General features: G+C 43.4%; 1 protein-coding gene across 10 annotated transcripts in view; it reads right to left on the bottom strand.

Annotated features, from left to right (window-relative positions):
• Positions 1 to 16,590, bottom strand: part of TNS1 (tensin 1) — a 421,249-nt gene that overhangs the window by 274,192 nt on the left and 130,467 nt on the right. The window contains exon 1 of one of the 10 annotated variants that reach the window (XM_075609703.1): positions 15,884 to 16,169. The exons of the other annotated variants lie outside the window; for them this stretch is intronic. Within the exon in view, the coding sequence (XP_075465818.1) occupies positions 15,884 to 15,964 (81 nt within the window). The 5' untranslated portion in view covers positions 15,965 to 16,169. Of the gene's footprint in view, positions 1 to 15,883; positions 16,170 to 16,590 lie in introns of those variants that run through there. 10 annotated transcript variants of the gene reach the window in all.

Genomic DNA, 16,590 nt, shown 5'->3' with positions numbered 1-16,590 from the left:
GCAAGTAAGTAGGTAGTGGTGTAGTTCAGAAGGCTAGTAAGTAGGTAGTGGTGTAGTTCAGAAGGCTAGTAAGTAGGTAGTGGTGTAGTTCAGAAGGCTAGTAAGTAGGTAGTGGTGTTGGCCAGAAAGCCATTAAGACGTAGTGGTGTAGTTCAGAAGGCTAGTAAGTAGGTAGTGGTGTAGTTCAGAAGGCTAGTAAGTAGGTAGTGGTGTTGTTCAGAAGGCTAGTAAGTAGGTAGTGGTGTAGTTCAGAAGGCTAGTAAGTAGGTAGTGGTGTAGTTCAGAAGGCTAGTAAGTAGGTAGTGGTGTAGTTCAGAAGGCTAGTAAGTAGGTAGTGGTGTAGTTCAGAAGGCTAGTAAGTAGGTAGTGGTGTAGTTCAGAAGGCTAGTAAGTAGGTAGTGGTGTAGTTCAGAAGGCTAGTAAGTAGGTAGTGGTGTAGTTCAGAAGGCTAGTAAGTAGGTAGTGGTGTAGTTCAGAAGGCTAGTAAGTAGGTAGTGGTGTAGTTCAGAAGGCTAGTAAGTAGGTAGTGGTGTAGTTCAGAAGGCTAGTAAGTAGGTAGTGGTGTAGTTCAGAAGGCTAGTAAGTAGGTAGTGGTGTAGTTCAGAAGGCTAGTAAGTAGGTAGTGGTGTAGTTCAGAAGGCTAGTAAGTAGGTAGTGGTGTAGTTCAGAAGGCAAGTAAGTAGGTAGTGGTGTAGTTCAGAAGGCAAGTAAGTAGGTAGTGGTGTAGTTCAGAAGGCTAGTAAGTAGGTAGTGGTGTAGTTCAGAAGGCTAGTAAGTAGGTAGTGGTGTAGTTCAGAAGGCTAGTAAGTAGGTAGTGGTGTTGGCCAGAAAGCCATTAAGACGTAGTGGTGTAGTTCAGAAGGCTAGTAAGTAGGTAGTGGTGTAGTTCAGAAGGCTAGTAAGTAGGTAGTGGTGTAGTTCAGAAGGCTAGTAAGTAGGTAGTGGTGTTGGCCAGAAAGCCATTAAGACGTAGTGGTACCTTCCTTTAATTCAAGAGAACATAACCCTTAAAAAATGGGGCAATTCTCTTTGGACACGTTTCAAAGTTCTGTCATAGCTACTGTACAGTATATCTTTGTGAGAAAAATGGAGAAGCCTTTTTAAAAAAAACCATAAAGAGTAAATAGAAGTATTCCGTATCCCGAGTGTCGTTACACTTTCTTCTGTAACTGGATCCTTTAGGAACATGAGGCCTTGTTTGCAATATTACCGGAGGTAAGTCATGAAGTATGACTCTGAGAATAATCAGCCCTTCCATGATCACACTATACTAAAGTACATTATCAGTAAGCAGACCAACACATAATGCCCCTAATGTAGGATAGAAATGTACAGTCCCATTCATTACACCTTCAGATAACATACCAAATATACAGACACAGCATTATCAGCATCAGCAACAGATACGATTATATTCTTCAATTAAGTAGAAATATCCGTGTTAATCCAGTCGCGATAGTGCAGAGTAAACACAGTAAGTACTTCAGTATTAGGTGATACCTTTTTTATTTGGACTGCCAATTGATATTATAAGACACGCTTTCAAAGCTTGTCTTATAATATCAATTTGTTAAGTCCAAATAAAAAAAATAAAAAGGTATTACCTAATACTGAAGTACTCAATTATATTCTTGAAACTGCTACAATGTTCGACTCATCTAATCACATGAATTAATGGGCACCCCTAAAAATAATGTATTTATTTATAAAATATTTTACCAGGAAAAAAAAATACATTGAGTTACGTCTAAAGACAGGCCCATTATTAACCCTGTAATGTAACTAACATAAATACACAGTCCCGCTTATAATAATGATAGTTTTCTAAAACACACAATGTAACATATAAATGCATATACTGAATGTAATATATATATATATATATATATATATATATATATATATATATATATATATATACAGTGGTCGACAAATCACCAAAAAATCTACTCGCCACACAAAAAAATCTACTCGCCATCTAGTACCAAATGTGTGCTGCTTGGGCCAATATTTACTCGCCCGGGGGTTAAATCCACTCGCCCGGGGCGAGCAAATGTATAGGTTTGTCGAACACTGTATATATATATATATATATGTATACACACACGCACACACATACATACATACACACATACACACATATATACATACACACATACATACATACACACATACACACATATACACACACATACATACATAAAATGGAAACACACTGCACAGATGTCCCCTTCCTCTCTCTGGACTTAATCACTGATGGAATGTTACTCTCCCATGTACCAAACACAAGTGTCTCAGTGGAAGGGCTTAGGGGAATCCCTTGCAGAGTGTGGGCGGGAGGGCAGGGCTTTAGATGCTGGGCATTAAGCTTATACACATGAAAGCAGAGGGTCAGTCTGTCCTCTCTACAAAGGAAGGGGCATGAGAAAAGCCAGACGTTTGCTCGTGTGAATTCACTACTGGAAAAGCAGATCAGTGACAAAACAAACTCAGAGCAGCAACACTTTCAGTGGCGTAAGATCACAGTGACAACGTATCCGTCTATGGTGAGGATTCATCAATGTCTGTTGCGGGGTAATGCATGCGATCTGGCATTAACTGCCCCTGACTCGCATGGCCGTTAATGCAGCATTGTGTTAACCCGCCACAGACCTTAGTGAGTATCCCACTATCGGTATCTGGTTTGGACATGTGAAGCAGCTACATGAAACAAACCAAGGAGATATATGCAACGTTACGTGATGCTCGTATGATGATAGCATGTATCACGTCTCTCGCGGTTTCCGCTTGTTGTGTCACCAACGGGCAGATCTCGGTTTCTGTTAAACTACTCTGGCTGAATTTTTTTTTAACCAAATATACTGAATTTGAAAAGAGTTGATAGTAACAAAATGAATCCCAGTGATGAGCTACATGGAGTTAACCGTGAGCTTCCTGTGAAGGGTTCCTTTCATGCCAGCAACCCTCTGCTGTTTCATCTGGCAGGGAGAAATGTTCATTCATTAAAATGCTCTGACACAAAATGTAGAGAAAGTGTTTCAGTGATAATGCAACCAGGAGACTTTAATAAAATGATATCACCTGCCTAGCGGTAAAACCAAAACTTATGCACAAAATGTATAAGTGTAGAAATCAACTTTCCTTTTTTTTCTAGCTTTTTACTGTATTTTTCTGTTAAATCTTGGTCATCGCCGCTCACCAGATGAGAATAAAGTAATAAAGGCAGCACAGTTCTTAGTTACTGTAATAACACACTAATGAACCAGGTAACACCATTACAAGAGCTGGAAGTTAAAAAATAAAATAAAAAAGTGTTCTTTGCTGGTTTTGGGGTCTTCAAATCGACAGCGAAAAACCAATATTTTGGACACAAGGTATAGCATAATGGCCCATATTTACTAATGGGCGCTACTCTATAAGACACCTTTTGGCCCATTCTCTTTAATGGGCCGTGCAGATTCTTCTGGAGCTGGAAGGTATTTTATGGAATAGCCCTGCAAAGTAAACATGCGCCAATGGCTTTATACCCTGGGGAATTATGCTCAAGGCTGTGTAATGAACCCAAGTCACTAATACTTGTTAAGAATAGATATTGGACTTTGTGTAATTATGTGTCAGTCACTAAGAGGCTGTTTATTAAATTCCCAACTGGTGCTAAATTGCAGCTGGGATACCTTGGTAAATAATCCCATTTTTCTTTCTGTTTTGCAGTTTGTCCAACTTCCAGGTTCGTTCTTCTCTTGCTGCTTAGAACCAGAGTGATAGAGTGAGGTGGGACACGGTTTAATAATTGATACAAACAGCTTCAGAATAACAAACCAGTCACCGGCGTTCCATAACCTTCTACTATAAAAGGGTCAAAAGCTACGGCTGGACACTCTGAACTGTAGAAGAAAATGGTTTCTGGTTTACATAAGTAGAGGGTAATAATGATGACGCATCGCTCCTGATCTCAGACTATGAACGAAGGGCGGTGAAGAGACGGAGCACCGCAAAAATAAATCGCGGTCAGACTGCAGAGCATAAAAAAGATTTCTTTGGCTAAGAGTTAAAAAGGACGAAAATCCTCTGACGCGTTTCGCACCAAACACGGGCGCTTTGTCAAAGATTTTTTTAACTCTATTACCTTAGGTGGTATGTTATTTACCGGACACAAGACCAAGAATACTCTGAAGCACTGAGGAGGGATTGTTTAGTCACACTTGTTTGTATTGTATTGTATGTCTTTATTTATATAGCGCCAAAAGTGTACTCAGCGCTTCAAAGAATACAGTACAGGGAATTATAATTATACAATAAGTGCAGCAAAATCAGACAATAGGAAAGGAAATCCCTGCCCCGGAGAGCTTACAATCTAAGAGTTTTGATGGGGAACTTACAGAGACAGGAGGTGAGGGAATAAGTGCTGTGCTCTATTTCATATTATGACTTAACCAAGCAGTTCATCTTGACCTGGAACAACAAATAATACTGGGACGAAGCAGTCAAGCTCAAAAATGTTCTTCGTATTCTTCTAATACGGGGGAGTGAGACTTTAGTAACGAGAACTTCAGTGAATGTAGTGACGGCAAAACATTTACACTTGTTTGTTTGAACACTCACAACAGTTGGAAAAGTAATAAAAATGTAACCCTCTGCCAAGAATCTGCAAAGACAACATAATATACTCTGCGGTTATTGTCATTTCCGTAATGCTTATAACAACCATTGCAATGCTCCGGGTGAAAATGTCCAAAGATATTCTCACAACTCTCTGGCCGCTGCGTCAATTACCCAATACAGGATCATTCACTAAAGCAACTGGGACAGCATCTCAACGTCAGTAAGGCAGCCACTCCAAAAGCAAGGAGAGGAATGTGCAAACAGAGCCGGTTATTCCGCCCCTGCTGTTAGAATATTGGAAATTCTCCAGATCACAAGTTCAAGTTGCAGGTAGCTTGGTGCATTAGCATTGCAGGATCTGGCCTGCCGCACTGACCAATGCAGGACCTGGCGTGCCGCACTGACCAATGCAGGATCTGGCCTGCCGCACTGACCAATGCAGGATCTAGCCTGCCACACTGACCAATGCAGGATCTGGCCTGCCGCACTGACCAATGCAGGATCTGGCCTGCCACACTGACCAATGAAGGATCTGGCCTGCCGCACTGACCAATGCAGGATCTAGCCTGCCACACTGACCAATGCAGGATCTGGCCTGCCACACTGACCAATGCAGGATCTGGCCTGCCGCACTGACCAATGCAGGATCTGGCCTGCCACACTGACCAATGCAGGATCTGGCCTGCCACACTGACCAATGCAGAATGTGGCCTGCCACACTGACCAATGCAGGATCTGGCCTGCCGCACTGACCAATGCAGGATCTGGCCTGCCACACTGACCAATGAAGGATCTGGCCTGCCGCACTGACCAATGCAGGATCTAGCCTGCCACACTGACCAATGCAGGATCTGGCCTGCCACACTGACCAATGCAGGATCTGGCCTGCCACACTGACCAATGCAGGATCTGGCCTGCCGCACTGACCAATGCAGGATCTGGCCTGCCGCACTGACCAATGCAGGATCTAGCCTGCCACACTGACCAATGCAGGATCTGGCCTGCCACACTGACCAATGCAGGATCTGGCCTGCCACACTGACCAATGCAGGATCTGGCCTGCCACACTGACCAATGCAGGATCTGGCCTGCCGCACTGACCAATGCAGGATCTGGCCTGCCGCACTGACCAATGCAGGATCTAGCCTGCCACACTGACCAATGCAGGATCTGGCCTGCCGCACTGACCAATGCAGGATCTGGCCTGCCACACTGACTAATGCAGGATCTGGCCTGCCACACTGACCAATGCAGGATTCTTCACATCTCCCCGCAGAGTATTTAGAAGACATTTGGTGCTGGTTCTGTATTTTGAGCACTAAGCAACTATCACAGGAATAGGCAACTATTTCTCAAGGGCCACCAACAGGTCAAAGACTAAGCCACTGATTGAGCCACCTGTGCTGAAGCAGGGATATCCTTAAAACATGACCTGTTGGTTGCCCTTGCGGACTGGAGTTGCCCACGCCCGCACTACCAGCTCTAAATCCCCGAGTCAGAGAGAAGATAGAAACAGAACACAGATGGCAATCTGTTTAATGAACCCATGTGCTCTCTGAGTGAGTAACCCCTTTGGCAGCGAGTGGTTTCAAGACTATAAATAAGGATTGAATGAACTGCAATTATTTTCCTGGGAAAAGAGGATGCAGAAGGAAAAAATTATTATTATATTCGTTTATTTGTAAATGGTCATGAAATGAAAGCTCGGTAATTCAAAACACAAAGCTATGAAAACGCAGAATGTAATGCAACGCCGTGTGTAAAGCGCCGCTCGCGCCGAGCCCCAGGAACGCCTTCCGTACGCACAGTAATCAGACAAATGTTTTCTTCGGGGTGAAGTAATAATGACTGTAAAATCATTAAATACATTTTTGGAAAGACGGGATTGGCCTCCGGAGTAATAGTAATGTGCAGAAGTCTGTACGTTAAGTTTCTGTAGCAAAGTTACATTTTATTTGATTGGCGCAACTAAGCAAAGCAGAGAGGGGAAGTGCAGAGAAATGATCCTGCCATGTGCTGTGAGCCATCCAACAGCAGCACAGATGTTCCATCCTTATTCATCTTCATTATGAGTTGATGTTTCTTATGTTCCTGAGTTTAATTATATGCAGGATGTGTACTTATGTCTAAACATACAAGAAATCCATTTCTGTGAGAATCCTGGCAGGAGGCTCTGACCCTTTTTATTAACAAAATGTACTTTTTGTGACCCGCTAATTTTGTGACTCACGTAGGCTGCGGCCGCGCTGCCGCTGAGCGCGCTCATGCGTGAGAGCGGTGATGTCACCAACTCTCCAAGCATGAGTGCAGTCTGTCATGCTTAATTTTGCAAGCGCGAGCGGGAGGCATGGATCGGGGCTGTTTCAGTGTGTAATGTGGCTGTGTGTGTGTGGCTGTGTGTGTGTGGCTGTGTGTGTGTGGCTGTGTGTGTGTGTGGCTGTGTCCTGTGTGCATTGACTGCTGCTGAGCAAGCTTCAAAGACACTTTTAGTTGTCTCTCCAAGCGCCGAGCTTGGGAGAGCGTGCCCGCGTGGACGCGCAGATTCCCATTTACGGAAGTAAATGCGCCAAGAGCGCTCAGCGTCAGCGTGGACGCAGCCTAAAAAGAGATATGAATGGGAATAATAATTTATTGAAATCCATCTAAAAACACTCACTGGTAACAGGACAGGTCTTTTAGGTGATCTGCAGTAAAAATATAACACATCATTCTTGCCTCTTCTTAGTTCTGTACAATTGATTAAAACGTTTAGTGTCCCTGATTAAATGTGCAGTCCTATTTACTTTCTTTAAGTTTTTTGTTTTTAGATTAATCTGTCCCCTTATTACCCCCGCTCATTAACAATGTTCCTCACGGGCAACGAGCCATTATTGGTCCTATTACAAAAGCAATTCATGCATTTTTTAATGATTACTTTTTGAGGTGAACCCCATTAATTTCAGCTCCGGAGACACCCTGCTTCCCGAGATACAGGCACACCATACAGAGGTATCTCTGGAAGCAAGGGGTCCCCATTAATTTCAGCTCCGGAGACACCCTGCTTCCTGAGATACCGGCACCCCCTACAGAGGTGTCTCTGGAAGCAGGGGGTCCCCATTAATTTCAGCTCCGGAGACCCCCTGCTTCCTGAGATACCGGAACCCCCTACAGAGGTGTCTCTGGAAGCAGGGGGTCCCTATTAATTTCAGCTCCGGAGACACCCTGCTTCCTGAGATACTGGAACCCCCTACAGAGGTGTCTCTGGAAGCAGGGGGTCCCCATTCATTTCAGCTCCGGAGACACCCTTCTTCCCGAGATATCAGCACCCCCTACAGAGGTATCTCTGGAAGCAAGGGGTCCCCATTAATTTCAGCTCTGGAGACCCCCTGCTTCACGAGATACCAACACCCTATACAGAGGTGTCTCTGGAAGCAGGGGGTCCCCATTAATTTCAACTCCGGAGACACCCTGCTTCCCGAGATATCAACACTCCCTACAGAGGTATCTCTGGAAGCAGGGGGTCCCCATTAATTTCAGCTCCGGAGACCCCCTGCTTCCTGAGATACCGGCACCCCCTACAGAGGTGTCTCTGGAAGCAGGGGGTCCCCATTAATTTCAGCTCCAGAGACCCCCTGCTTCCCGAGATACCAGCACGCCATACAGAGGTGTCTCTGGAAGCTGGGGGTCCTCATTAATTTCAGCTCCAGAGACCCCCAGCTTCAATCCTCTGTTAAAAAATAAATTCATTCGCAAACACAAATCCCCCGCTTAAATTGCCTCTTTAACCCAAGTACACAATAATCCCTTCCCAGTTTACCAAAGCAGCCATCAAATGTGACAGTTCTTGTTTCCACCCATGCTTTTTTTTTATAATACATCTTGACTTGTTCACATTCTTATAATATCTGATCCACTACAAGTGTGCTACTTCCATTAAATAATGACTCACAAGCATTTGAAGAGATTCTTAACCTCCATTACCTCCTCTGGGAGGCTGGTCATAATATATCTAGCTATATCTAGCTATATCTCTATGTATCTAGCTATGTCTCTATATGTCTAGCTATGTCTCTATATATATAGCTATATCTCTATATATCTAGCTATATCTCTATATATCTAACTATATCTCTATATGTCTAGCTATATCTCTATATGTCTAGTTATATCTCTATGTATCTAGCTATATCTCTATGTATCTAGCTATGTCTCTATATATCTAGCTATATCTCTATATATCTAGCTATATCTCTATATATCTAGCTATATCTCTATATGTCTAGTTATATCTCTATGTATCTAGCTATGTCTCTATATATCTAGTGATATCTCTATATATCTAGCTATATCTATATATATATAGATATAGCTATCTCTCTATATATCTAGCTATATCTTTTCTTCCGTTTGTACGTGCTGGCATCATTTCATTTTTACCTGATATGTTTTATGATGTAAACCAGGAGCGGCCAACTCCAGTCCTCCAGGGTCACCAACAGGTCAGGTTTTCAGGCTATCCCTGCTTCAGCACAGGTTGCTCAATCAGTGGCTCAGTCATTTTGCCGGAAGTAGGGATATCCCTAAAACCTGACCTGCTGTGGTTTTTTGAGGATTGGAGTTGGGAAACACTGGAATAGAGGCTTTAATTGGGGTGCGACCAGTGCGGGTAGAACAGCATCAACCGAATACGCAGAGGTTTACAAAGTGACTCTTCTGACATTACACTAGTAAGTCAGGATAATTCAACATTGAGACCACAACATGATGACCACACTGCCCTACCTCAATATAACAACATGAGGACCACACTGCCCTACCTCAATATAACAAAGAAACCTTTGAAGATAGTTTTTTTTTAAGGTCAGGAGTAAATGTTAGTGCTTTAGATTGTAAGCTCTCCGGGGCAGGGATTTGCTTTCCTACTGTCTGATCTTATTGTTCTATAATTCCTGTACTGTATTCAATCTCTTGTAAAGTGCCAAGTACAGCTGTGGGCGCCTACGGCCTCGGGTATAGTAGGCGCGCATGGCGTCGCCCGCGTCTGCTGCAGAGGCGAAAGCCTGGCCTGTGGGATCTGAAGGAGGAGACCCGACGGGGAGCTGTGTCGGAGGCGCGCCCGTGATGTCACGCTAGCGGTTTGCCCTCATTGGCTGAACCTCTCACGTGATCCGGCCACCGCGCAACAGAATCAAATTATTTTGGGGCGTGAAAAATCGGCCGCACGATCACGTGCTCTTTGGCCTTCATCATTAAGGTACGCCGACGCACAGACTACAGACGCGACATACATATGTCCAGTGGTTGACAAATCACCAAAAAATCTACTCGCCACACAAAAAAATCTACTCGCCACCTAGTACCAAACGTGTGCTGCTTGGGCCAATATTTACTCGCCCGGGGGTTAAATCCACTCGCCCGGGGCGAGCAAATGTATAGGTTTGTCGAACACTGCATATGTCTATAATAAATGTACTGCCAATGTGCAAATGATCCAGAGTTCAATATGTGAAGATTTTTGATGTTATGGAGATCAGTTGGTTCCATGTCTATATTGTACATTATTATTGTTATTATTATTATTATTGCTGTATAGACGGGAAAAGCAGAGAGAGAGCGGGATTCTTTGCAGAATTTGCCAAATGTTTGCAAATAGCAAAAAAGTTTAGTATTCACAGGTTTCACAAACATGTTATTATCATTATTATAATTATTTTAGTGCACATGTCCAAGAAGCGAAATGAGTGTATTTATAATATAATTCTGCATTACAATTCGAATCTATGATATTATATGATATATAACCACATTGTAATGTGTGATAGAGTATGATTTGATACCACTGACACAGAGCCACATCTGTACACACTTATGAAAATGCTTTTATTTTTGGAAGCAGGCTAGAGATCAGATGCAGAAGAAAAGCTATCCGTTCTTCCTCTTGTTAAAACAATAGTTACCAGGAGGAGATCCCAGAGGTTGAAAGAGAGGGACAGGGCAGGGTATGGCTCTCATCAGCGAGAGTGACAGTGGCTTCCTGACCTCTGACTAAAAGGTACAAAGTGCCCAGGGCACATCAGTCAGTCAATTATATTCTTTCTCTCGTGACCTTTCCCCTTCCATCCTGACCAAAAGGAAACCCTGAGGGCTTTACAGCTACAATAAAAGAGAAGGTCTTTAGCTCATGCTCCAAACTGCACTCAGACTCCCCCCTGGCAAACATCAGAACTTGACTCCCAGGAGGAAAAAGAAAGAGGCCAAAGCAGCCTGTGGAACAGAGCCATCAATTATGTCCTCCAGTGCTGGTATCCAGACAAGCGCTTCTGACCGCTTAAACAAACCCACTGGGGTACTGAATGGCTAAATGAGAAAAGGAGCAGCCCTGAGATGAAGGCCCTGATTCCATAAACTGCTATAGCTCCGATCCAGCGCTACAGCACGGGAAACCCAAATCATCATAATAGGGTCGAAGAGACCAGCTTCGTTTTCCTGGCCCATGTGCAATATGCGGTAACGTCGTGTTCCCCTGGATTGGGAAGATTTGTGTGTTATTCATTTGAATGGGGCTGACATCTTGCCCAGCAAGGCAGCCTGAGAGAATGTGAAAGGGGGTTTTAAAACTTTGCAAAACTGTAGAGCATTTACAAAATATATCTATTTTGGAACCCATTATGTACGTAAAAATAATATTGCTGCAGTAGGGTTCAGATCGTATAAATAAACTAAGTGTTAAATAAATATATACATATACACACTATGTATATACACACACACACAAACAGAATCATGTTTTTTTAACAGTAGAAAAACATTACTTTATTTTTTATTAAAGAGCAGGGCATGATCAGGGAGCAGGACACTAATATTATAGGAGTTAAACTTATATAGGTGGCAGGGTACTAACATTATAAGAGTTAAACTTATATAGGGGGCAGGATACTAACATTATAAGAGTTAAACTTATATAGGGGCAGGATACTAACATTATAAGAGTTAAACTTATATAGGGGCAGGATACTAACATTATAAGAGTTAAACTTATATAGGGGCAGGATACTAACATTATAAGAGTTAAACTTATATAGGGGCAGGATACTAACATTATAAGAGTTAAACTTATATAGGGGCAGGATACTAACATTAAGGAGTTAAACTTATATAGGGAGCGAGGAGGAGGAGCGGCTGCTTTAAGGCCCATTAATTTTGAGTTCAACACACATCACAAACTGCCTACTAACACATATACAGTATCCTTAGCATTAATAAACATCACATACCACCTAACACACCTCCTATAGCAATCACTAACACATAGGAATATATCTCCTGCTAACAATCCGCATAAAAAGGCACAGTACAAATAGCAAATAATGCTGCCATTACTATGTAGATTTAGACTTTCTATTGAAATAGATTTTTAACTGTACTTTTTGGGATTACAAATATCACGCTATGCTCGGTATCACTAGGACCCACAACTTAGTCCTTTTTGTATTGTAGGGGGTGTGTGTGTACACACACACATACACACACGCACACACACACACACACACACGGTCTAAATTATCAGTCTCCCATGTTTTCTTACACATACACACATCACCATGTGTCATGTTAATGTACTTCGTACCTTGAACCCGTGTTTCTATCTAAAGAAATGATCAGTAGATGTTACGCTCCTGTGCAGATGTACTGTATATAGATTATATATTTGTACTGTTACTGCATGTATCACACGGTGCCAATGAAAGTACTGATACAATGTACAGCAAATAAAAGGTATGTTTTATTAACCCCATTTCCACTACGTGCATGGCATGTACATTGTTACAGTACGAGGAGCTGCAAAACCGCCGGACGCAGAACAACTTTTAAAGGGAAATGCTCTAAAGTGCATCCGAGCCCAACAGCCACTAACGCGCAGAAACTGCCTGACATGAACTGGAAGTTTGTGCGTCAGCGCCTGATCGGCACTAACATGCTTCAGAGGAAAAACCCTCAGCGCTGACACTGGTGGCAATGAAACGCTCTTCAAAGTGAGAAAGCGATCGCCAGCAAGTCACTTTTATCTTTCAGGGCCCAAGGCGCCACGATGTGAGTTCACTGATGCAGCGCTCAGTGTGCGAGCAAAGTTCCATTTACACACTCCACGTATAGTGTGAGTGTGAAGATTTTCATTTACTCAACAAGAAAAAAAAAGAAACTGTTGCTTGTAGCAGCCCGATGGTGTCCACAGATGCGCAAACCTGCGCGGTTTATTAGATCATACTCAGAGTCGGAAAGCAAGCGTTATTATTATTTATTTATAACGCGCCGGCATATTCCGTAGCGCGGCACAATGAGGACGGAAGACAATAAAATAGCAAACATTAACATACATTGTTACAGTAGGTGACGAGGGTCCTGCCCCACAGAGCTTACACTCTATAAGGAAGGGTAAGTGGCGACATGGTACAGGGGGGTTGGATGGTTGGTGTAAGCACTATGTTTCTGGGGGTACAAAACCCCCTTCTTCAGGTGCAGGGTCAGATGAATTTAAGTTACCAAACTAGTAGGGTAGAATTCAGGGGTGCTCAACTCCAGTCCTCAAGTCCCCCCAACCCCCCAACAGGTTGGGTTTTTAAGGAAATCCCTACTTCAGCACAGGTGGCTCAATTAGTGGCTCGGTTCAAGACTGCACCACCTGTGCTAAAGCAGGGATATCCTTAAAAAAAACGACCTATTGGGGGGTTTTGAGGACTGCAGTTGAGCACCACTTGGATAGATGAAACATCTTATTAGAAACTATCTGATCCCAGCGTACGCAGTACCCACAATTAGTCCCACAGAAACATTACTTGGCCATTTAGCACAAACGATGCTGGGATGTTGGACCTAAAACAATAACCAATGGTGAGACTAGGTGAGAAAAACTTTTGTTTTTGATTATACCCATTTAAACCTGGATGCCGTTTCCGTTGAAACAGTTTAAAGTTGAGCCATTAAAAAAAAAAAAACCCCTTTGTGATCTCATATGATTTAACCGCTGTTAAAAATAAGGTATCAAAAGACCCCAGAGACGCAGGGATCGGTTTACAGATTTGGAACGTGGGATCACAAAGAAAAAGCTCAACCTCCACACTGCAACACTGTGCAAAACTGTGCAAAACTGTGCAAAACTGTGCAAAACTGCACGACCCACTTACAGATTCATGTCAAAGACAATATATGTTTTTCTGGATATTTCTACATTAAATCCATTACAAAAGAAAATTGGCAGTAGCAGCAGGTAAGAACCGCTTAGTCTGCCCCCCTGTTGTGAAACCTCAGACCTAATTAGGATTACAGTAGATAATATTTAGGGTACCATGGTGTTTATCCCAAGAAGTTTTGAATGTATTTACTGTATTAGCCTCTACCACCTGTGCTGGGACGCTGTTCCATGAATCCACCACCCTTTGAATGAAGAGGTTACCATTTGCTACGTACACTACAACCACAATGCTGGCTACACATCTCTTATCTTCTAACCCAGGGGTGGGCAACTCCAGTCCTCAAGGACCACCAACAGGCCAGGTTTGAAGGATATCCCTGCTTCAGCATAGGAGGCTCAATCAGTAGCACAGTCCTTCCAGTCCTCAAGGAAGACTGAGCTACTGATTGAGCCACCTGTGCTGAAGCAGGGATATCCTTCAAACCTGACCTGTTGGTGGCTCTTGAGGACTGGAGTTGGCCTCCCCTTGTTCTAATCACTACAGAGTCTGGTTTTTATTTAACGGCTTCTGTAAAAATGATAGAACAGCCATAAATAAATAAGTTCATACTGTACGTCGCCTTCAACAGTTCCAAGCAGCAATCCCACCCAATCTTTTCCTTTAAGAATTGGAGGCGGTGGGGTCCTCCGGAGAGGAATCACACTGGTAGCTTCTGGGATACTTAGTAGTTGTAGTTGCCGGCATTAAACCTCTAGTTCGGGAAATCAAAACTGGGTGCCCAAGTCCCGCGGGGTCCTGCGGGCCAACGGGGGCCACCCGATGATGTCACGGATTCCTATTTGATGAATGCAGGTGCCATCTTTGAAAAATCCAGGTAAACTGGCCATAAAAACCATAACTATCTCAGGAGCCAGAGCTTAAAAAAAAAACAGGACAGGTCAGCTCTGGAGGAATTCCAGTTAAAAAAAATTAATCAATGTCCAAAATGGGCAAATTGAGATATATAAGGGTTTTAAATATTAAGCTTAACGTGAAGCTCTCGCCGGAGCCCAGTGTAGTGTAAAGGTTACCACGGCAACATCAGAAGCTCGGGAAGAAGAACATTATTTTTTGGAACACTAGAAAAACATGACATCATTTCTCAGGGGGCAAAATACTAACATTATATCAGTTAAACTCATATGGGAGGCGAGGAGGAGGGGGCGGCTGCTTTAGAGACGATTAGTTTGGAGTTCAACAACACATCACAAACCCCCCGGTAACACATATCATATCCTTACCGTTAACAAACATCACATACCCCGAACACACATCCTATAGCAATCGCTAACACACAGGTATATATCTCCTGCTAACAATCCGAATAAAAAGACACAGTACGAATAGCAAATAATGCTGCCGTTACTATGTAGATTTAGACTTTCTAAAGAAATGCATTTGTAACTGTACTTTTTGGGATTACAAATAGAACGCTATGCTCGGTATCACTAGATACAGCAACAAATCCTTTATTATGGTAGATAATAGTAGTTTAATTCCCCAATACTGACTGCCAATTACACAGGTTTCCAAGATCTAATGCTACAATAAAAAGACGCATGGTAACCTGGTACAGACAGATATGCCAGGATAATACTCAGATCTATTTAAAATCCAGCCAGCTAACACTAATGATTTCAAAGCGATTTTTAGTCCTCAAATCAATTAACTACCCTTGCCAACTTCTCAAAAATGCATTCATGTGTTCCCTTTAAGGTTACCCCGCGTTGCCTCTGTATCTGCCGCCCTACCATGCCTGGAAATGCCAGCGCAAGGAATTCTTGCTTCCAAGAACTGACACTCTAATCTGCTGCTTATCCCATTCAGCACCATAATGATCCTTACTGTAACACATCATTTAATCTGGCTCCTCGTCAGTGCCAAACTGGCTGGCCCTTAGGGGTTAATTCACAGAGAAACTGACATACAAAGTTGTACACAGGCTAAAACAAAAAGACAAAAAGAACCTTTATATAGCAGCGTTATTTCCCTGGTCATTGGAGGTCCAGCTGCGGGTTCTGCTCAGCAGCAAAGCGGTTAGAAGGGGCACAGATAGAAAGGACTCTACGTACCCAGAGCATGCAGGACAAGCAGAGCCAGGTCATCCTGTGGTCTGAGCGTGGCCGTGGGAGGCAGGGGGACGCAGAGGGCATGTCTGGCACGCTGCTCTGTCCTTAGGAGTTACTGAGCGAGAGGAGCAGAGTCCCCTGGTCCATAGTGGTCAGAGACACACCGCGTATAGACCAGCACTACTATATATTGACCAAACCCCTTACACTGAACTCTCTCACTCCCTGATTTTGGTACCCCCACCTTCCTTTTAAATTCCCCTCTCTCAATGCTACTCGCTCCCCCTATATATCCTCTCTCTCTCTCTTTTCTCTCTCTCTCTCTCTTTTCTCTCTCTCTCTCTCTCTCTCTCTCACGAATGTTACCTCCTTTCTCTCTACTTCCACATCACACTTTCCCTCTCCCTCCCTTTAGCTCCTGCCTCTTTTACTTCTGTCACTCCAACTTTCCCCCTCATCCTTGCATCAGTCCCAACACCTCCTGAAGAGAGGGAGGCGCTTTGGGAAAATTCTTCCCTCTCCCTTTCTTCTCCCACTCCCCCCCCCCCCCCCCCCCAACTTCTTTTTGAAGAAATCCCCCCCCCCCCCCTCCCTCCCCTCCATCCTCAGGCTGGCAGCCAGGAGAAACTTTCTGCTTTTCAGGGAAAGGGGAATTTTTTTTTTTTTTAATTCTCTGGCATTTCCTTTTCACCATATACCTCCGTCTCCCC

This window comes from Ascaphus truei, chromosome 7 (genome assembly GCF_040206685.1).
Source record: "Ascaphus truei isolate aAscTru1 chromosome 7, aAscTru1.hap1, whole genome shotgun sequence".
Lineage (NCBI taxonomy): Eukaryota > Metazoa > Chordata > Amphibia > Anura > Ascaphidae > Ascaphus > Ascaphus truei.
Note: the sequence above shows the minus strand (reverse complement) of the source record. Positions and strands in the feature narration are given on the sequence as shown.